General features: G+C 40.6%; 1 protein-coding gene and 1 long non-coding RNA gene across 4 annotated transcripts in view; one reads left to right on the top strand and one right to left on the bottom strand.

The window, feature by feature from the left end:
• The window catches only part of LOC107033785 (uncharacterized), a 35168-nt gene extending 14670 nt beyond the window's left edge, over positions 1-20498 (bottom strand). Inside the window, exons 1-3 of the long non-coding RNA XR_004193761.2 lie at positions 20408-20498; positions 19887-19967; positions 18938-19062 (exon numbers count right to left, since the gene is read on the bottom strand). This is a non-coding gene — a long non-coding RNA (uncharacterized lncRNA). The remainder of the gene's footprint in view (positions 1-18937; positions 19063-19886; positions 19968-20407) is intronic.
• Positions 20499-20612: 114 nt separating this feature from the next.
• The window catches only part of SEPSECS (Sep (O-phosphoserine) tRNA:Sec (selenocysteine) tRNA synthase), a 35113-nt gene continuing 32788 nt past the window's right edge, over positions 20613-22937 (top strand). For 2 of the 3 annotated variants that reach the window (XM_072945602.1, XM_006207010.4), the window contains exons 1-2: positions 20613-20828; positions 21663-21817. In XM_072945602.1, coding sequence (XP_072801703.1) covers positions 20715-20828; positions 21663-21817 — 269 coding nt within the window. In that variant the 5' untranslated portion in view covers positions 20613-20714. Of the gene's footprint in view, positions 20829-21210; positions 21306-21662; positions 21818-22937 lie in introns of those variants that run through there. The other variant, XM_072945603.1, reaches the window with a different exon arrangement.

The raw sequence follows: 22937 nt of genomic DNA on the forward strand, positions 1-22937 counted from the left end.
TTTATGTTCCTTTGTTATAGAACAAACTCATATCCTTGCTTCAGAGCAGAAGTGAGGGGCTGAGGCAGTGTGAGCAGTGTTCGATCTTCAAATGATTGACTGTGCCTTTGGGGCAAGTAATTTTCCCTCTCTGAGCCTGTTTCTTTACCTGCAAAGGTGGAGATTCATTCACTCATTGCTTCATTGATTAAAACACTACTATTTGGGCAGCCTGCCTTGGAACTTACTCTTACGTGTTGAAGATCTCCTGCTTGTGGGGGGGTACTTGTTGGTTCTTACTCTCCACTGCTCCCTCTGGTTTACCAAAGTCCCACCACCACCTCCTCTAGCCTGGTTAACTCTTTGGATCTGAACAAATTGTTAGGTACTATGAATTTCAAAGCAAAAGGAAGGAGGGGGCCAGGAGATACCCTTCCCCTCCCCTCCTTCTGCTCCATTCTGAATTCTCCTCGGCTAGCGCATTCTAAAAGAGATCTTTCATTCTTTCAACATTATTTGATATCTTTTATATATTGGATAATGAGTGTACTAAATGCTGAGTATACAAAACCAATAAACTATAGTCTTTGTCCTTGAGAAGCCAATAATATCGCAAACCTAAAGTCTAAAAATGGATCAGACAGATTTCAGAGTCTCCAAGAGTGTGAGAAGGATGTTCTTCAATAAATGTTAGGGACAGTGTTTGGCAAAAATAGCTCTCATAATTTTTATAAATTCAAATGCAACACAGTGTTCCACGGGCAGGGAATTTTCCTTGATGTTTTAACCATCTGCTAACCAGTGTTCTGCCTCTGGTTGTAGTCACTTTTCCTTCCACTGGACATCTCCTAACACCCCTAGAAGGAAATGTTTCTAAGCTATAAAGAACTTGGGATGTGTTTTTCAAAAGTGCATTTTTTTCAACATTCAAGGAATTTCAAGAAATGCACCATTTGCCTAAGGGCAGATAATTTAAAAGATCTCTCTTGTGATGGCTTCGAATAAGTTGGTGATTGGAAAGCTGATGCATGAATATAAGGCATTATTATTCTACACTGACGCTTCAGAGGAGGAAACTAGCTAGAGGAATATTTTCCTCCCTAACATTTTATCCCTGCTGAAATAAGTCAAAATATCCAATGTTCTTTGTATTCAGAGGTGACACTGGTACCAGCACAACTGTCAGCTGCTGTCAATCTGGGGCTATTGGAAGCAATGTCACGGTGCTTTAACTTGCTTTCAGTTTGCTCAGCATGTCTTTGAAGCATTGCCTCTACTCATCTCTTCCACAGCTCGCTGTTCAGCCAAATTGCACTATTTCAGCAGGAACTTGGCTAAATACTTAAAAGCTAGTGGGCCAGCCTCCTCCTTGTTGAGGATGTAAGTCTGTGTTTTTCAAAGAGAGATCCTCAGACAGGCAGCAGCTACACTGTCTGGGGTGCTTGTTATACTGCCTATCCCTGGACCTTATCCATCAACCAAAGGACTCAGAAACTCTGGGAATAGGAGATCAGGTACCAGCATTTTAAGCAAATGCCCCTAGTGATTCCTATGCACTGATGGTTAAGACCTCTGAGTTGAGGGCTTTTACAGTCACCAACTATATTCTGATTGAGTCTTGTGCATTCCTTTACACACTAGGACATCAACAATCTACAGAAGCCTGTTCCTAGAAATATATGCCTGGACATCTCCACGAAGGGCAGGCCTGTTCATAGGATTTGAAGCTGCCTGTCCCTTAAATATTTTACGGCTTATATTTTGCGAATGTCCCACGTGCAGTCAAGTATATCTTTCTAAATGACTAGATAGATCTGGAACAAAGAGAGAAAACAAACCAAATCCAAAACATTAACATGCTTTGAAAGAAGAAGAGCTTCAACACTGACAGTAGAATTATAACCCTCGACGAGAATAGAAAAAGCCCTCAGCTTGGCTGATACACAGGCAAGAACTCTTTCACATATTTGTTAAGAAAATAAAAATAAATGCAATATCTTGGGCTCCCTTTCCAGACAGGTATCCTCCCCATCCTGCTCAGGGCAGCCTGTGTCTCCTCCTCTGGTGGCCCAGATGCAGCCCACCCAGCTCAGAGCTTCCTTTCCATCTGTATTACTTCTACAACCACAGACGGCATTTTTGCCCAATTTTTAAAAAAATTTTGATTTGGGGATAATTACAGATTTGTCAGAAATATCACAAAAAAAAAAGTGTACAGGGAGGTTCCACACACCCTGCACCCAGTCTCCCCGATGGGAACATCTTGCATGACTGTAGTACGATATCAAAGCCAGGAAACCGACATTGGTCATTGGTATAATTCATAGAGCTTCTTCAGATTTGACCATTTTTACCTGCATTGTGTGTGTGTGTGTGTGTATGTATAGATCCAGGCAAATTGATCACATGTGAAGATCAGCATAACTAGTACCAAATCTAAGCTACAGAACTGTTTCAGCACCACAAGGCTCCCTTGTGCTCCTCCTTCACAGCCATGCCCAGCCTCTTCCGCCACCATCTCTAACCCCTAGCAATAGCTAATCTGTTCTCTGTCTCTCTAATTTCACACAATTATTTTTAATAGCATTTTAATAGCCTGGAAGAGACTTCCAACCATGCTGAGCTTCCTGCCTGGACGGTCCAAGTTGTCTCTCAAGGTACCAATTACTGTTTTTGTTAGTGCTCTCATTAAAAAGTTGTGTAAATTTTTAGTAGTCTGACTATAATCCTAATATTCCTAAAAGCATTATTTTGAATGTATAATTATGCTGAATGTGTGGTTTTTCAGCAATGCCTCTTATGTCACAGCGGAAATATTTGCATAATGGCTCCAACATCATAGAAATCTATTTTTTACCCACGGAAGAGTTCAAGGAAGATTTTCCTGTCTCACAAGCATTTCTCCTCTTCAAGTGACCCACACTTCTCTGCCACTTTGACAGTTAATTTTATGTGTTGACTGGACTGGGTCATGGGGTGCCCAGAGATTTGGTTAAACATTATCTCTGGGTGTGTCTGTGAGGGTGTTCTGGATGAGATTATATTTGAATCAGTAGGCTGAGTAAAGCAGCTTGTCCTCCCCAGTGAATTTGGATCTCGTCTAATCCATTGAAGGCCTGAACGAAATAAAAGGCTGAGTAAGAAAGAACTCTTTCTGCCTTACTGTCTTTGAGTCAGGGCATCAGCCTTCTCCTGTCTTTGGACTCAGATGTGGACTCAGATACACATTAGCTCTCCTGGTTCTTAGGCCTTTGGACTTGGACTAGAACTGGACTATTGGCTCTTCCAGATCTCCAGCTTGCCATCTGCAGATCTCAGAATTTTCAGCCTCCAGGATCATGTGAGCCAATTCCTTATAGTAAAGCTCTTTCTATATACGTATCCTATTAGTCCGGTTTCTCTGGAGAACCCTGACTAATACAGCCGCCCTCTAGGCCGTGGCATAGTTGCAGTTGTACCTCTCTAGAGGATGAGAACAGAGGGAATGGAAGAAGCCCTTCAAACTCTGATTAGGAAATAGCACAGATCACTTTCACTTGCATCACATTGGTTAGAACTCAGTCACATGACCTCATTCAACTCTGTAACAGGGATTGAGGAAAGTTGTTTAGATCAAAGGACACCTCTTTTCTAACTTCTAAAAATAGAAATTTCCTTAGGAGGAAAAACTAGGAGAAGAAATGGCTTTGGGGTAGGCAAAAATAGTGCCTGAAATAAGGATGAATGCAAAGATGATTCCATAAAAATTTTCATCACAGAATTGTTTATAATAATGAACATATTTTAACAATCTATCTAAGCTGTAATAGGAGGTTGGCTAAACACGTTATGAGGGATTCATACAACAGAATAAAATGCGATGCTCAAAATGGTATTGTAGAAGAAAACATGATTTAGAATGACATGGAAAATGTCTACAAAGCATTGTTAAGCATGGAAAGCAGGTAAATAAACATGTTGATAACACGTTCCCGTTTTTGTAAAACAACAATGAAAGCAGTAAACATGTGCACAGAGGAGAGACTGGATGGATATATATCACAATTTTAGTAGTGGTTATCCCTTTTGCAAAAATTACGGGCAATTCTTATTTTCTTTTTTTCTTTAAATCTGTATTTTCTAATTTTTCAGAAATATACCCAAAATGCATTGCACTTGAGATAGAAATAATAAAAAGTTATTTTAAAAGAAGGTAACAAATTTATATGACCATAAAACAAGGATAAAAGGGACAAGGTTGAAAGAAGAAACTGGTGACGGGGGTTTGAATCCTTGCTCTGCCATTTACTAGTTGTGTGACCTTGGATGAGTTATTAACATTTCTAAGTCTTGATGTCCTCATCCACAAAATGCGAACACTGGTAATAAAAATACTGACCTCGCTGATTTGATAAGAGGTTTAGACAAAATATTGTTCTTATAGTTCAGTACTGAACAGTAGGTTCATCTCTTATAGTTCAATACATAAGCTTGACCAAGCTTATCATGATAATTAGTAATAGTAATAGTATAGTGTCTTAGGGCAACTCAAGGTATGGCACAACATATAAGTCATTGATTGTTTTCTCCACTCCTGGGCCAAATATCAATCTCCATAAATAAATTCCTGCTTCCCCAAATCTACATTGCTTTTCTTTCACCTCAGTTTTGGCACTATTCTTATTCCTAATCTTTCAAACATATTCCTTGTTATCATCACTATTCAGCCTAAACTCTGTTACCATTTTTTAAAAGTCACAAATTATAATCTTCATTAATTCATTCTCACAGATCACACCATCAATCAAACATCCTTAAAGATCGTTTCTAAAGAATTTGGCTCTTAAGAAACTTCTAAGCAATTATGATGTCCACATGTTATAGAAAACAGCTCTCTTATCAGCACCACCACACACATACCTATCTCCATCCCCAGTGTTTCTTTTCTGTACAGGTGATTCTCCAGCCCCTCACTCACTCCCACCCCACCCTCCAGCCAGGCCTTCTTCATTCTCTTTGGAGAGACTGCCCTGGGCCAGTACTCATTATGGTTTACTCTGGTTAATGCTGGATGCTGGAGAGGAACCCATTTGGTAGTGCCTCTAACCTAGACTTTATCAGAGTTAAGGAGGATATTTTGGCCTCTGTCTGCCTCATCTTTTGTCTTATTTCTCAATTGGTTCAAAACTTGGATGGGAAAAGCAGTTTAATTTATTGGGCCCTAGTCAAAGTTCCCAAGAACAAACACACACACACACACACACACACACACACACACACACACACAGTTTCTTGAGAACACAACTTCAAAGGATAAAGGTGGGTTTTTTTGGAGGGGTGGGGGTTGCTTTAACTAAAGCTATGGTAAGGAGCAGGCAGGAAGGAAGGTATATTAAAGCATTTAAAGAAGTAAAAATATCTGACCAGAATAAGAAAGTTTAGGTGAATGCTCAAGGTGGATTCAGTTTGCATTTTCAGAATAGGATAGTGCTTCTCAAATTTTCATAGTGCCAGAGAATCTCCAGGGGATGTTGTTGCAATTCATATTCTGATTCAATAGGTCTGGTGTGGAGCCTAAATTATGTTTTTCCAATAAGCTCCAGGTAATGCTGATGCCTCTGGCCCACAGACAACACCTTGAGTAGCAAGGGTGTAGAATATCATGAGCCTTCCACACTCAGTAATTATTCGTCAACTTCTTTATTTTGAAGGAAATTTACATTAATAATTATTTGGCTTAATCTAATATTTATGATATGCCTACAATTTCCTAAGTATACATCTATCTGGATAGCATATCATATTTGTTCACATCATTCGCCTACCCCTACCTTTTAATGACTCCCATTATCAGCAGACTTTTGCTACTTAACAAATCAGGCCAAGTGCAGTGGCTTAAAACAACAAGCGTTATTTTGCTCACAGTTCTTTGGCTTGGGCCCAGCTGAGTGACTCTTTTGCTAGTGTTGACTGAACTCATGCTTAGATCTCTGGCCAGCTGCGGGGGACTAGGCTGCTTTTCCCCTGGCAGTGCTCACTGTTGACTTGGGCAGTGGAGGGAATTGGATTACATCTTTCTCATCATCATCCAACTGGCAAAAGATTTGTTCACATGGTGGCGGAAAGATTGCGTGTGCAGCATGGGTCAGCCCAAATGCGCAAGCTCTTATCGTGCCTCCATCTGAACCACATTTGCTACCATCCAGCCCATTGGTCAAAGCAAGTTGTAATGACCAAATCCAGTGTCAGTGCGGGATAGAATTACCTAAGTCGTGGATGCTGGTGGGGGAAGCACCTGTGGCTGCCTTTGCAATCTGACTATTCAAGTTCAAGTTGGCCTTTAAGGTCCACCCTGCTACCCACTAAAAGGCCTATCAGGCTAATGTTTATCTCTAACACTATTACTCTTTTACTGTCCTCCTCCTGGAACACGCTTTCTACTTATCTTTGCACAGAGACTTGGTCCACTTTCAAATGGTACGTCCTCCTTAAGCTTCTTGTCTAAGTTGGATGGGATCTTGGGTTATATGGCATATCTCATTCAGACGCTTATGGTTACTTATATACAGGTTGCATCCTCTCTTATGAGATTAGATATTTCTAAAGGGTTTTGATTGCGGCTTGCTCATCTTTGCATTCCTGTGACATATCCAGTAAATAATCTCAATTGCTATTATTTATGGAATGCTACTATTTACTGATTGATTTATCCCATTAAAAAGTAAGTATTCTTTTTAAAAATGTTTTTATTGATGTATAGTTGTGTACAATATTATACAAGTTGTAAGTGTACAATATAGTGATTCACATTTTTAAAGGTTATACTCCATTTATAGTTATTATAAAATATTGGCTATATTCTCCATGTTGTACAATATATCCTTATACCCTCTCCCCATTGGTAACTACTAGTTTACTCTATCTGTGAACTTGCTTCTTTTTTGTTATATTCAGTAGTGTGTTGTATTTTTAGATTCCACATATAAGTGATATCACACAGTATTTGTCTTATTTCACTTAGCATAATGCCCTCCAAGTCCATCCATGTTGCTGCAAATGGCAAAATTTCATTCTTTTTATGACTTAGTAGTATTCCACTGTCTATATCTACCACATCTTCTTTATCCATTCATTAGTTGATGGACACCTAGGTTGCTTCCATATCTTGGCAATTCTAAATAACAGTGCTATGAACACTGGGGTGCATGTATCTTTTTGAATTAGTGGGGGTTTTTTTTGGATATATACCCAGGGGTGGAATTGCTGAGTCATATGGTAGTTCTATTTTTAGTCTTTTATGAAACCTCCATACTGTTTTCCACAGTGGCTGCACTGATTTACATTCCCACTAACAGTGAAAAGAGCTTCCTTTTCTCCACATTTGTTATTTGTGTTCTTTTTGATGATAGGCATTCTGACAGGCAAGAGGTGATATCTCATGGTGGTTTTGATTTGGATTTCCCCAATGATTAGCAATGTTGAGCATCTTTTCACATGTCTGTTGGCCATTCTTTTTGCTTCCTTTTACAGATTAGTAAAGTGAAACACAGAGAAATAAAGTAACCTGTCCAAGATTACAGAGCCAAGAAGCCAAAGATCAGGATTTGAACCCATATCTCTTGAACTCAAGAGCCTGGCCTTTTCAACTAGTGCCCTAATGGAATGAAAATAAATGATTTTGAATAAGCCATGTGCAGATAATTAAGAATTGAGCAAAGAGTGTGTGTTTGTCCACTTGGGAATGCAAGTCAGGCTTTGGGGGTAGAAGAAAGTCTCAGGGTTAATGGACTTCTCACAGAGATAAGCTCAGATTTTGACTCAGATCTAGAGATTCACAAATTGTTCTCAGTTCTCTGTACAACAGTTTTCAGGCTCTGTAGAACTGAATCATTGATAAATGATTCCAGACTCACAAAAGCTGAAGAAAATTCTAGAATGCTAATTCATTAGTGTCTAGGGAGATAGAGAAGTTACAAGCATACCAGCACAGGTGTCAGATGGCCAGCATGATCTTTTCCCAATAGGAAAACCAAATTAATATGAAAAGGTTGCAGAGTGTGTTTATTTCCTGCCTCCTTTTGAAAAGGATTTGAGTCCATTGCAAAGGGAGTGGCTATTTTTAAGTAATACAGTCACCAATGAAGCATAGTGAGTCATTCTCAATAAAAAGGCTAAATCTGCCAAGCCGACAGGAAGACTCATATTGAGTCATCAATGCTCCATCTCTCATGAGTAACAGTGGAGAAATTATTCTCTCTCAGTATCTCCATTTTCAGTACTCCATAAATACATCAGTATTGATTGGGCTCCCCTTTCTTGGTTTGGGATTGTCAAGACTGCTCTACTCTGGTTCTTCTGACTCTGATTATTCCCTCTCCAGCATGGCAATAGCAATTTGGACAGCTGTCACCAGTGGATGACAATGCCTTAGGCTTAGTTACTTAGGGATGCGGTAGTTGGTCAATCTTTCTGTAGGCGTGAATAACTCAGGAAAAAGAATATTATCAGGTGAAGTGGATGATGCTATAAAATTTTTTTTCACTTGTGAAAAATGTGGTAGACTGAGAGATTGTGGAGGAAAGAAATGCAAACAGTATAGCAGTCAGGACTGAGTGCAGGAAGCAGACATAGCTGGAGATATTTTAACTCTGAAGGGAATAAGGTGTTACAAAATCATTGGGAGGTCTGGCGGTGTGGACTCTAGACTGGGCCTCTAGAAATGCCTCCTAGAACACTGCAGAACTGACCCACCAGGGGAGCTAACAGCTCCTGGGCCATTGCCAGGGCTACTGATGTCAGGAACCCAGAGCTGAGGAAGCCACATTGGATAAAGAATAAGAAAATGATTATATGTATATATAAATATGATGGAAACATTATGCTGTACACCAGAAATTGACACAACATTGTAAACTGACTATACTTCAATTAAAAAAAAAAGCCACACTACCTCTGCCTCTGGACACCAAGAAGGCTGGAGAATGGACTCTGAAAGGCCAAAAATTTCCTATCTCTACTTCCTTGCTTCTCAGTAACAATAAACAGTTAAAAAAGCAAAACAAAACAGGAAATGCCCTCCACCTTCTAAGTCTCAGGCAAGTACATCTAATTGGCTAAACTTAATTTGTTTCTAGAGTGCTAGTTGGGAGTCCGGCGAACGTAGTTTGCAGTTGTCCAGCTTTGGGTAAGGCCCATGAGAAGGAGGCTGAGCCAGCTGGTCCACACTCTCCACATCTAGGGTCAAGTGACTTATTCACTCTCACGGGCCACAACTAGCTGCAGCAGCGGAGATCACGGTCTCCCATTTGCTGCGTGCTCCCTCTGTGCCAGCACAGGGCTGGGCCTTTCCATGTGTCATGGGCTTCCCTTCACTATTACTGTGTCCCTTTCACAGAGGAAGGAGCTGGGGTCTAGAGAGGTTGGGTAATTTGCACATATTCATGCTGGAGGAAGAAGAGGAGCCAGCGAGGCTCTGAACTCCACCTGCCTGATTCCAGAGGTCACCTCCTCACCACTACTTGACCACCAGCCACCCACTGCCTTTATCACTGCTCCCCTGCCCGCCATCACTCTAAGTCAAGGGCCTCTGAAACTCTCTTTCCAGTGTCAGCGGGCACCAGGCTCCGGGCCAGTTCACGGTCTCCTGTCACTTTCCTCCTGCTCCTGCTTTTCCGGGGAACTGTAACTACCTCGCAGTTTTACTGCTTGGAGGAAGCTTTCTCTACCCACTCCTCCTCCCTCTGGAGAGAGCACTGCTTTACTCATCCCGGGGAAGGCCTTAAATTACCTTCTGCTACATCCACATCTACTTTCATTTCATCTCTCCCCATCTGAAGTAGAGATGAAGGTGAGACCAGGCTCTCTGAATTCTGAGTCTTAGCAAAATGTAATTACCACATTTTTCTCTTTTTTTCTTAACCACAAGGAGACTTTTCTAAACAACGTACTTACTGATTCTACTATTCCCTCACTTCCTCCTTCCAACTGCTCTTTGAAGCTTGACATTGGTGTGGAAGTTATTTTGCTTCAAATTGCTTAAGAGGTCTCTTTAATGAGGTTGATGACAGCCAGACCCTGCCATCCTTCGTGAGACTTGTCATTTCCCCAACCCTAAACATTTTAGAACACATGTGAGTGGAATGACAAAGTGATGTGGTCATTATTTGCCTATTTGCAGCTGTCTTTGAAAAATATCTCCTTAATTTGAAATACCCGCATCACACGAGGTGTCACCTATTTGTCTCTGGTCCCTGCTCACTTGCTTCTCTCCACATCTGGGTTCATTCAGCAACCACCAAATGATAAGCCATCTTTGGGACCCATTCTTATCATTTATTCATTCGAAACTGTTTGTGAATGCTTACCATATGCTAGACACTGTGCTAAGGAAGGAAGCTGAGCCAGCCAGTGAATGCTGAGGAAGAGTAGGTGAATAAACAGTCAAGGTTCTCATCTTCCAGAAGCTTCCATTCTAGACATTACAAGTAACCAACACATAAGAGAATTTTAAGTGAACATATAGAGCATTTACTTCAAAATAGGTTCCTATCTAGACAAGGTGATCCGGGAAGGCTTCTCAGAGGAGGTGACATTTACACTGAAGGAAAAGTAGGAGCCAACCATGCAAACTGAGGAGGGGAAGATCATTTGAGGCAGCAGGCACAGCATGTGGGTAGGTCCTGAGTTGGGAAAGGAAAAATTTGGTGTGTTCCAGGGTCTGCAAGGAGGTCAGTGGAATGGGAGCCCACAGGCTAGAGGAGGAGGAGGCTAGTACTTTATGTCAGCAGGGACCAGACCTTGGAGGGCCTGTCGGTCAAGATAAGGAGTCTGGATTGTATTTGCAGTTGTGTAAGGTTGATGACAGGCCTGGACTAGGTGGCAGAGGGGAAGATGGAGAGAAAGGGATGGGGTGAGGCATGAAAAGATTGATAGATGAGCTGTGAGTGCAGAAGCCTATGATGCCTTCTAGGTTTTCAGGTGCTATCCGGGCTCAGCACCAAGGAATCCTGATACCAATATGATGGGGTCTTTTCCGATCATAAAGTTTAATAGGCTTTAAGACCTAATAATTCTTTGGTAACCTGTCCTTTCTCCCCTTCTGGCAATATTCTTGTTGCTCCATCCACATCCCACGGACACAACTTTGCGGCTGCATGTTTACCTACCTAAAGCCTGGTCCAGGCACTGCCTCTTGGCTCTGAAAGCGTGTGGGGAGGAGGGTTGGTTAAGAGCACAGACAGCCCGGTCAGAATCCTGGCTATTTCCCTTGACTAACCTTGCAGTCTCACCTGGCTTCTCTGAGCCTTAGCCTCTTCAGCTGTAAAATGGGGTGAAGATAACACTACCTGCCTAATAGCGTTGCTGGGAGGATTGGATGAGCTACTGCAGGTTAAGTCCTCAGAGCAGCATGTGTATCTGAAGGGACCAGATGGGTCTGAGCTGCCTTTATTTCTCTCTGTGATGCAGGAAAACAGATGTGAGGCATGAGGAGGGCTGTGTCCCAGGTCTTGGTTGAGTCCCTGGGATGTGCCCCACCAGGTGTGGGCCCTTGGCTTCGCGCAGGCAAGAATTCAAGTGCGAGCCACCATTGAGTAAAGGTAGATTTGTGAAGGAAAAGCCGGGCTGGTCTAACAAGATAACTCACAAGTCTAGGAATGTGAAGGAGAGGCTGGGCTGGGCTAACAAGATAACTCACAAATCACAGTATTGGAATACTGATCTGAGTTCTGCTGGACTAACTTGTAAATCTAGGTTAATTAGTGTTGGTTTGCTGTTCATGTTTTTTGCTAGCCAGCTGGGTTTTCAAAGATACAGATCTGGCTTTGGAATGTTGGTTTGCTGCCTCCCTGCCTCCACTTTTGTGATGATAATGCTGCTAAAGCTGTTCCATGCCTATTGGCTTAATACCCCAAGCTTGTACTTTACCCTATAAAACCTCACACGCACGTCTTGGAAGTGCTCAGAGCTTCGGAGCAGGAGCCCCTCTGAGCCCGCCGGCGTAATACATCTGAGTACTCTAGCCCTCCGGGTGGTGCTTGTTTCTTGACTGGCCTGTCGTTTCCGTAACAGATTTACTTAGAGAGATACATACTGCATAGAGTGTAAGGCAAGAGAAAGACAAGGAAAGAGGTGTAGGAATTGGGTGCTCAGGTTAAAGTAAAAGTAGGTACACACTCCATAGACAGAGTGTGGGCCATCTCTGAAGGGGAGGGAGTGGAAAAAACCCACTAGGCATGGTGTTCTCAGTAGCTTCACATACCTACAGGTGGGATCATTCCAACTGCACTGGGGAAGGGGCTAAGATTACCAGGAATTGGACCACCGCCCATTCTTTGGCCTTTTGCGGTTAGCCTTGGGGCTGTCATGGCGCCTGTGGGCACGTTACTTGATCACGCTGTTACAATGAGCACATAATGAAGCTCAAGGTCTACTAGAAGTTAAACCTCTTAATCCTTAAGGCCAACCGGGAGTTGAATCTTCCACCATTCTGGTGTTAAATTGCTGTCATTCCTTGAGTGGTTGTGCCCTGCCCCCTTCCATCCTGTCTCATCTGCACCCATGCTTACAGCAGGATTTAGGGCTTCAAGGCCTCCCCCAAATAGATCCTATCCCACAGTGGATTAACAAGCAAAGAGTATTTTACCAAGTGTTTCATAGGGAGGTGGGTGATGAGGGTTTCCTCTACAGTGTACAACTTTTCACTTCTAAATCCCCATTGAAAATCTGGCCCCTTTTCTCCCTCCCTGACCACTGGCTGCACATCCATCTCCCCACACAGTGCGTTCTTGCAGTTTCCCTGGCCTCTGGCCTGGATCCTCCTTCCAACCTCACCTTTAGTTTTTTCATAGAAACCACTATTGCTAATCTCTCTTTGTTTTCTGTTTCTGTAATTTCTGGCCTTATCTTTATTATATTTTTCCTTCTATTTTCTGCAGGTTTGTTTTCTATTCTTGTACTAATTCTTGAGATAAAAATCTTAGCTGAGAAAGGTTTAGCCTTTTTTTTTCTTTTCTACTATATGCATTTTCCCTTCCATTCTCCTTCTTCTTTTGCTTTTAGTCACGTTTCTCGCTAAGCATGGTGTTAGCTGCTTCCTGTAAGTCTTGATATGTGATATTTTTATTATCATTCAGTTCAAAATACTTTCTAATTTCAAAATACTTTCTAATATTACAACATCTTCTTTGACATATGGATTACTTAGAATATTGCTTTATTTCCAAATATTGCTTAATTTCCAAAATTGTTTCTGTCATTGATTCTTAGCTTAGTTGCATTTGTGTCAGAGGATGGACATAATTTTACTGCTCTGTAATTTGTTGTCTTATTTCATGCCTCATGATGTAGTCAATTCTGGTAAATGTTCCCTGTGACCTTGAAAAGAATGTATAGCTCTACAGTTGTTGGGTAGAGAGCCCTATGAAAAACCATTAGGTCAAGTTTACTAAACATGGTGTTTCTCTGTCTTTACTAATTTTTTGTGTTAACTTGTTCTATTAGTTCCTAAAAGATGTTTTATAATAATCTCAGAATGCCTATAGATTTATCTGTTTTTTCTTTTGTCAGTTTTGACTTATGCATTTTGAAATTGTTATTAGGTGTATACATATTTAGGATTATTATATTTTCCTGGTGAACTGAACCTCATCATTATGAAATACTCCTCTTTATGTTTAGTAATGCCATTTGCCTTAACGTCTACTTTGCCTAATATTAAAAATCTATGTCAATTTTCTTCTTGTTAGTATTTGCATGATTTATCTTTTCCCATTCTCTTGTTTTCAATTTTAAATCTTTGTATAGCCTTTTGTTTTAGATGTGGACTCAGTACAGAGCATATAATTCTTTCAAAAAATCTACTCTAATAGTTATTGTCTTCTAAAGGGAATATTTAGCTCACTTATATTTAATATAGTTTCTATGTGTCCTACCTGTTCTATTTCTTCCTTTACTGCCTTATTTTGTATTGATTGTTTTTTATTATCCCACTTTCCCACATGTTAGATTGGAAATTACCCAACTGTTTGGATCCTTTATAGGTTACCCTGGAGATTATAAAGTAAATTCTAGATTTCCAAAAATCTAATATCAATGGGTACTTTTATTCCCTTTGTAACAGCATTTCTTAAATCTTAATGTGTATATGAATAAGGGGTCTTCTTAAAATGAAAATTCTTATTTAGTAAGTCTGGGGTGAGGGCCAAGATTCTGCTTTCTGGTAAGTTCATGGGCCACTCTATGATTACAAAACCCTCAGAACACTTTAACTCTGTTTATTCTGTTTAGCTCCTCCCTACTTAAATATCAACCATGTACTTTAGTTCTCTATATAGTTGAATTCCTCAACACATTCCTATATTTCTTTATATAGATAATATTAACCTAGATTCATCCATATATTTACTTCTCATTTTTGTTGCTCCTTATCCCTTCTTGCATCTTTGATATCTCATCCAGAACCTTGTAATTTTTGCCTTAAGGATACTCTTTAGCATCTCCTTTAGTAGTGTTCTGTTGTTGAAAATTTTCTGTTTTTGTCTGAAAATATCTCCTTCATTTTTTTAAAAAATAAACTTTTTATCTTTGAAATAATTTTAGATATATAGAGATAGAAAGTGTTCCATGTATCCTTCACCTAGCTTCTTCTAATGTTAATATCTTATATTACCGTAATACATTTGTCAAATCTGATAAACCAATGTCGACACATACTGTTGAGCATACTTCAGACTTTTATTTGGATTTCTCTGGTTTTTCTCACAAATGTCCTCTTTCTGTTCCAGGACTCAATCCAGGAAACCACAATCCATTCAGTTATCGTTATCTCCTCAGTTTCCTTTGTCCTACAGCAATTTCTCAGATTTTATTTTTTTTCCACGATTGTAACAGTTTTGAGGAGTACTGGTCAGGTATTTTCTAGAATGTTCCTCAACTGGGGTTTGCCTGATAATTTCTCATGGTTATACTGGGGTTATTGGTTTTGGAGCAGAATAGCTATATTCCAAAAGAGAGTTTAAATTACTGATAGTATATCCTGCTTGATAATCTCCAGTTTCAGTTTTGTGATATGAGCTATCAACAAATTATATTAGATTACAGTTCTCAGTGTGACTTTCTAATGCACTTGGAAGAGGTACAGAATGTTCCCTAGCAAAGGTAAGACAATCCTGAGGTTCACCTTCCTCTGCTAGAGTGGCAAGATTCAGTGCTGCAGTGGTGAACAGAAAGTAATGTGAGAGTATAAGAGTAACAACATCATAGGCACTTAATCAGCTGGCTGAAAAGTGTTACATGTTCTCAGCCAGCAGTAATGTCTGTCCTGTATGAGGAACCAGAGGTCAAGGTCAAGTAGGGAGACTAAAACTAGTTCAATAGAAGCATCAACGTTTTTCTTCTCTTCCTTTCTTTCTTCCTTCCTTCCGCTCTTTTTTCTTCCTTCCTTCCTCTCTTTTTCCTTTCTTTCTTTCTCTCTTTCTTTCTCTCTCCCTCTCTCTCTGTCTCTTTCTTTCTTTCTTTCCAGCAACTATTGCTATAAGACATGGGGGATACACCTTTGCAACCAGGCTGAGGGTATGGCTATAGTAAGCAATAGGTATTTGATGGTTCCCATGCCGCTGAGTTAAAACTCCAACGGCTTGTCCAGATCACATATGCACATACAGACCAAAGAGGTTTTTGTAGTTAGGAATGCCCAGTTAATGAAGCTACTGAAGAACTTTCTTCAGGTTATAGAGGGTCTGTTCCATATTTGGGTTCCTAGAAGAGATGGTCTCTTACTGGGAACTTAGTCAACTCATAAAGAGGCATTGCAATCCTAGAAAAATTTGTTTGCAATATCCAGTTAAACCTAGAAATCCTGTTATGTGGTGAGAGGTCTAATGTAAGTCTGGATAGTCTTCAGCCTGTCAAGAGGTAGCACTTTTCCCTCCTTAGATAGTCCGTGACCTAAATAATGGGCTGTGCTTTGGAAAAACTGCAATTTATCTGATGAAACCTCACGTCCCTTTTCTTCTAAAGCTGAGAGCAAGTAAATGGAATCCTCTTTACAAGCTTTCTTATGCTTTAACTAAAGTAGGACGCCATCTACACATTGTATCAGAACTCAATTACAAGGGAAATTTAGATCTGTTAAGACTTGTTTCAGGAACTGAAAAAAAGAGGAGAGGGCTTCACTGAATCCCTGGGGCATGACTGTCCGGGTATACTGTTATCCTCCTCAAGTGAAGGCTAAAAGGTACTGACTGCCCTAGATATGGGCTAGAGGCACATCAAAAAACACAGAGCAAAGGTTCACTACAGTGAAGCAAGTAGCTTCAGGAAGAATTGATGCCAAGATGGTATTTGGGTTAGGTACCAATGGGAAGTGAAGGACAAAAATTTTGTTCATTGTCCTGAGGTCTTGAAAACATTGCTATCCTTATCCATTTGGTTTCTTTACTGGCAAGATCAGAGTCTTACAAAGGCTAGTCCAGAATGTGAGAAGACCTTTGGATATAAGGCATTCAGTTATAGCTTTGAACCACTTCTTTGCCTCTGGCTTCAAGGGATATTGGGGGTGTCTGGGTAATAGTTTGGTAGGATCTATTTACTGTTCTGATTAAATTTTCTATGTCAGTGGACGTTTGAAGTCATAGAATGTCATGGATGATGTCAAGACCTTTATCTGGGGCATGCATCAAATATAATGGAGAAGGCAAAGGTATATCCAGAACAGACACAACTTGATTATGAATAGAGGAGTCCTCTGGAACTTTAAAAAAATAGTCTTTCTGTTGTGTGTTTAATATTAGAATTCCATTTGCAAAGTAAGTCTCCCCCTATTAAATTTGCAGGGGTGGTATCACAGAGCAGGATGGAATGGTTTTTTATTAAGGGCTCATGTTAACACTTAAGGGCTAGGAGATAGGAAAAATCTGTGGGTTGTTTGAAAGGACTTACACTTGTGTATATGCTTACTCTGAGGAAGAGGTTGAGCAAGGATAATGGGGTTTAATGTAGTAAGGGTAACATCCCTATCTCCCGAGAATCGATTACACTGACCATCTGTATTTATTCAACTTGAGTATTAGAGGGTAAGTCATGATATTGAAAGTGTTTTCCTTTTTCAGAACACCACTGTTAATCAGAATTGAAGGAATTTCTTTGTCTTGGTTTTCTGTTTTTGTTTTTGTTTTTGTTTTTTTAATAAGATGGGATATTCTTTTTTTACAGCGTCCTTTTTATCTATAACATCTACCTTGTCAAAATTAGTTGCTGGGGAGAGGGCCACTTGGCTGTTGAGTCTGCAAGATCACAGTTTATCTTGGATTCTGTCTCATTGTTACTGTTCAGACTGTTCTGATAGGTGTTTTAGTTCAGGCAGAGGGTCTAATTTCCATTCTAATGACTACCCCACTTTTGAATTAGGCTTCCAGTTACACATTTAACTCCATTGACAAAATGAGATGAAAGGCACCTTCTTTAATTCCCAAATGTTGTCAGAAGGTATTTCCTAGGAGATCGTGAAACTCTCTATATTTTTATCATTTTCTGTTTGTATGATTCAATTATGGTCCAATAACTTTATTAGAAATGTTTGGGGATACTACTTTTAAGACACTTTGCCCTGCTTTTCAAATCTTTTTCTTTGGGTCCTTTTTTGGAGAGGTTTATTATGGAAAGAGAGATCCTGTCGCCCCCTTTCTGGGTCAGTCCAATCAGCTTTGCCACCCAGGGTTTAGCTGAGATTCTGACCAACACATGTACAAGTTGATATAGGTTAGATAATCCTGAATCACATACACACGAAAGAATTTAAAAGCCTTCTATGAACAGTTGCTGGTCTTGTATGGGAGTAGGGAGATTCTTAATTACAGCTCTTAATTCATCTTGGGTCCAAAGTTTACATTGTATAGTTGCCCATAGATCTGGCTCAAAGGAGGGCTAGATCTTCAGAGGGAACCGGCATATTGTAGTCTTAGGAAAGTTGTTGGGAATAGGTAGGGGGTCTGGACATGAGGAAGAGAAGGGAAGAGTTGATGAGATCAGAAGGTTAAGGAGGAAGAGGGACATCTGGATATTGGGGGAGCAACTGGAGCACAAGGATGGGGAGGACTTACTAGGAAAGGAATCTAGTTTGTCGTTGCTTAAGTTTCTTATGTTGCTCATTGGCTTTGGCCAAAGAATCTTTTACTGAAATTATTTTTGAATCAGAATTTCCTTTGGAGGCCTCTGCATACCAGTCAAACACAGCTGCCCATTTGGCCTCAGAAATCTTCATTCCCTTTCTTTTCAAAGGTGCCTATCAAATAAAGAATATATTCAAGGCAAATGTTCCCCAGAGTGGCCAATGAGGGCCCAAATCCTCATTGCTGAAGTTATGCCATTTAGGGAGCCAGCCACCGGAATTAGGATTGTAATGAGAATACACATAATGAAGCAGCTGTTTTTCCTGGAGAGGAAGAAGTTTTAGGCTTAGACAACCCCAGGAGAGCTGGCAGTGGTTTGTTGAAAGTGATGTTTGTTCTCTTTATGTTTCAAGAGCACTCTGAACACAGACCCAACAATCTGTGCCACTTGGCAGGTGTAAAATTAGAATGAATTCCCTCTAGATCAAAGCCAAGCTTTCAGGACAAAAAGTCAAGATGAACGGAGAACCTCATCCAGTTTTATTGGTGACACAACAAAGTTTGTCCAAATGGATGCTGGTCTTGTAAGAACTGCAAACTCATTGGTCTGTGAGGCTGGCTCAGACAGCAGGCTTACAGGCCCCATGCCTGTGTTCTACCCTATGATTCTTCTTCTTATGACAAATAATACTTTCAGACAGCACAATACAATACAGAAGTACAAAAGAGAGCCAAAAACGTGAAAAGGAATAGTCTGATTCCACCAAGGATATCAAACAAATGAGAACCAACAACAAAACCTGGGTACCAAACATAAACAGCTGAAGAATTCAACATAAAGATAGTGGGGTTTAGACTCAGTAATGACTTACCATGTTGGCACAGACTTGACAGCCACAGGCATCAAGGCACCGGGGCCTCTGTGAGTACCTCATCTGGCTGAAGGCTGGCAGTGATGGATAGTGCAGATCCTGTCTCAATGGAGCCTCTAGGAAAACTGTGAAAATGAATGAAGACCATCCAAGTAACAAACAGAGACTATTCAGAGCTTACCAGTGTAAGAGAGTTAGTCACCATTACTTGCATTAGGCGGATTCAAAGGCAGGCAGGGGAGAGAAAAACTTTATGGTAAAAAAGGGGAAAGGTTCAGGTGTGCTTGATTGGAGGCTGTTGGCAAGGGGAAGCTGTTGAGCATCTATTATATATTGTTTAGTGCTGTGCTTTGAACACAGTTATCAAATATAGCCCTTGTCAAGCAGGAGCTCATAGTCTAGTTGAGGAAGACAGAAAGTTAATCACTTGTGACAAGTGTCGTGGCTGATAAATGGCAGGATGCCCTGGGAACATGCAATAGGAACAGTGGTGACTCTGTATATGTTAAGCAATTGAGTCATAAGTGGGATGGCAGGGGGGAGGCTGGGGCCTGATTTGTAGAGTTGGCTAATTTCCATGGTGTAAATACTCCCACCATGGCCAGTTTCAAGCTACAAACATAATGCCATGAAAAAGGGAATTGGAAAGAGATGTGCAGTAGGACATCATTATATCTTCTTTCCATCATAAAGATACAATAGAAGTAGACAATCTCAAAAGCAGAGATAATAGTAAAATAATTAGGAAATAAGTTGGAGTATCTATTACTTTTGCTTTTAATATAACTGACTTCATTGTAAATTTACATAATTTATTTTAAAGAAGAGCTGTATTTTAAAAACCAGCTCACAAAAAACTACTGAGTATTTAACAATCAGCTCTCGCAGCAAGTATGGGCTCTAGCACTCCATTGGGTAAGAGTGATGTCAGGAATCACTGTAGGCTCACCTAAGTTGAAGACTGCAAGGAATTCAAAAGCAGGGATTCTGCCTTTTCATTTCTTCATCTCAGGCACTTAGTGCTAGGTTGCTGAATGGTAAAGACAATTCATTAATTCAATATCCAAAGAAAATTTTAAGTCCTTACTATATTCTGGGCACTTTTCTAGGCATAGGGCAGCAAAAACCACGGCTCTGACTTTTAGAGTTTTACATTCATAAGTGTGTGAGTGTTTGTATAAACAAAACCCTGTCATATTAGGAGGCGGGTGATAAGTTTTATGGCCAAAAATTCTGTGGTGCAAAGGAGAAAAGGAGTGGGGCATCACTACTTCACACGGGGTTGCCAGTCAATTGTAAATCAGCTCTTGCAGCAAGAGATGTATGAAGGTTCAGGAATCTGAGAAACACGGTCTGAGTAAGGCTGAAGCACAGACACTACGCAGATCTCACTGTTCGGCAGGAGTGGAACACATTATAACTTGGGAAGGTCTTTCTTCCGAGAAGCCCACGCACTTGCCCCTGACTCACCTCAGCCCCTCCGCACAGGTGCAAAGTCCTTCAAGTAGGTCTCAGGCACACTGGGGTTTAACTGGGCCAATCAGAGCTACGGAGGCGGAGCTAATTTTCCGTACCGGCTAAACGCAGGGACAGCCCTGCGCATGCTCACATCCTACCACGTCTGGCACACCACTTAGGGCGGTTCGCGCATGTGCGAGAGCGAGACGAAGATTTTTGTCCCAAGGCTTTCCCGTACCGTCCAGGCGACGAGTCGCCTCTTGGTTCCGGCGTGTGTCCCGCGTGTGCCGATCCTTCCGTGGCCACAGTCGCCACCGCCATGAACCGCGAGAGCTTCGCGGCGGGCGAGCGGCTGGTGACGCCGGCTTACGTGCGGCAGGGCCGTGAGGCCCGCCGCTCACACGAGCACCTCATACGGCTGCTTCTGGAGAAGGTACCGAGCTATCGGGTCCCTTCTCAGACGCCGCGCCCCCTGGACTCCGGCTTCGCCCTGCGCCCCTGTTAGTGCCAAAGTGCTGCTTCACCCGCTTGTATTTGCTGGTTGAGCCCTGTTCCCAGAGTCTGTCGCATCTTGGCTTGCCGTATACAGGCTTGCTGCGCTCAGTTCCTCTCAGCCTCACCACTGCCGGCGAAACCCAGAGAGTCTTACTCGGGGATGTGTTGCGGGGAGAGGGGTGTTGGGATTTTGAGTCCTACTTTTTTCTAACTTGGGGAAGCGGAAGCGAGGGGTTGGGCCCTCTTGGTTTATTTTTTTGTTTGCTTACAGGGCAAAGTTCGAATCTTCCATCTTTCACTACTCCCAAAGACTTAGGGAACACATAATGTCTGTAAACTACGATATACTAACTGGAACTGAGTGTTGCCGCGAAACTTCGGAAGTCTGGTTCTTGCCAGTGTCCTGAATTTTAATGTCAGTAAAGTTTGATAGCCCTGCTACTAACACCCTGGTTTGAAGAACCCTCTTTGAAGATAGGGTTTATTTGTTTTCAGTTACTTTTACTGCACTTTAACCTTTAACTGTAAATCTCATTGTATGCATTTATTATCACTTCCTGCAGCAGCTGTAGATAATTCTAATACAGTGTAACAAACATTTTGCCTACTCAGAGTTTCTTCATAGTGCTGAATTTATGTCTGAATTTTAGAAAACAAGGGGCATGGCAAAATACACATTAAAGAATTTAAAAATTTGTTGAAGTGGGATTCTAGGAATGATGGTTTTCTTAAATATAAATGTCTGTACTTTTTTTTAAAAATTTTTTTCAAGGGCAAGTGTCCAGAAGATGGTTGGGATGAAAGTACACTTGAACTCTTTCTGCATGAACTTGCAATCATGGATAGCAACAATTTCCTGGGCAATTGTGGTGTGGGAGAAAGGGAAGGGAGAGTAGCATCTGCACTAGTTGCTCGGCGACATTACAGGTATGTTTTTTAGGTAGAAAACATTTTCATGTTCCTTTTTTTTAATGGTAGAAACAATGGTAGCAGTATTAATCATGTTAAATTATAAAAAGCCCATTTGTATTGTAACCTACTTCTTATTCAGATGGGCATGTAAGCTAGATGCAATAGGAAGATGGAAACAGTCTGACCAGGTGCTTTTCAAGATGATAGGGTAAAAGTTCTAGTATGTGGTGGTTACCCTGTCAGGTTCTGAGTGGTTTACAATACTGGCTATTGTGTTCTGTTAAGAATGTTTATACTGGCTATGTATTCTGTTAAGAATGTTTAACCTAGTAAACCTATTTGGTTGTATGAGTTTAAAGGATTTTTAAGGTTGTTTATAGTTTTCCATGTTTCTTTCCTAATACTGTAAGTTTTTTTAGAGAATGATATGTGGATAGACCTTTACAACATTGTTCATCTGCATCTGAACTGAATCGCATTTTATAAGTGTCTTGCTGGGAAGGGACAGACGGGATTTCAAAATTGTAGAATAGATAAACAAGATTATACTGTATGGCACAGGGAAATATACACAAGATCTTATGGCAGCCCACAGAGGAAAAAATGTGGCAATGAATATATATATATATGTTCATGTATAACTGAAAAGTTGTGCTCTACACTGGAATTTGACACAGCGTTGTAAAATGATTATAAATCAATAAAAAATGTTTAAAAAAATAAGTATCTTGCTTTGTTATAATAGATGTAGGAAAAGTATATTTAATTTTAAATTATGAAGTCGCTTTTTTCTTTTGCATTATTTCAGAAAGCTTTTCATCAATTCTGAGAACCACTTAATTAGTAGTAGTTCCTAATATAATCATTTCTCTGTTCTTCAAACTTTCTGTGAAATACAGGTGAACTTTTTAAAACTCCTGTATTCCATGATTTTAAACATGATGAAATTTTCCTCGGTATAGTAGAATTTTATTTCAACCAAAACCATTGCAGTCAAAACTAAAATGAGTGTATGACTTGGATAAAAATTTCATGGTTAAAAATGAGCTGATAACATGGTTGATAATACATGTAAAAAATGCTTTGTACATGATGTTTCAGTGGTAATGGAGTATGACACTAGTGTTCTGTGGTA

This window comes from Vicugna pacos, chromosome 2, assembly GCF_048564905.1.
Source record: "Vicugna pacos chromosome 2, VicPac4, whole genome shotgun sequence".
NCBI lineage: Eukaryota > Metazoa > Chordata > Mammalia > Artiodactyla > Camelidae > Vicugna > Vicugna pacos.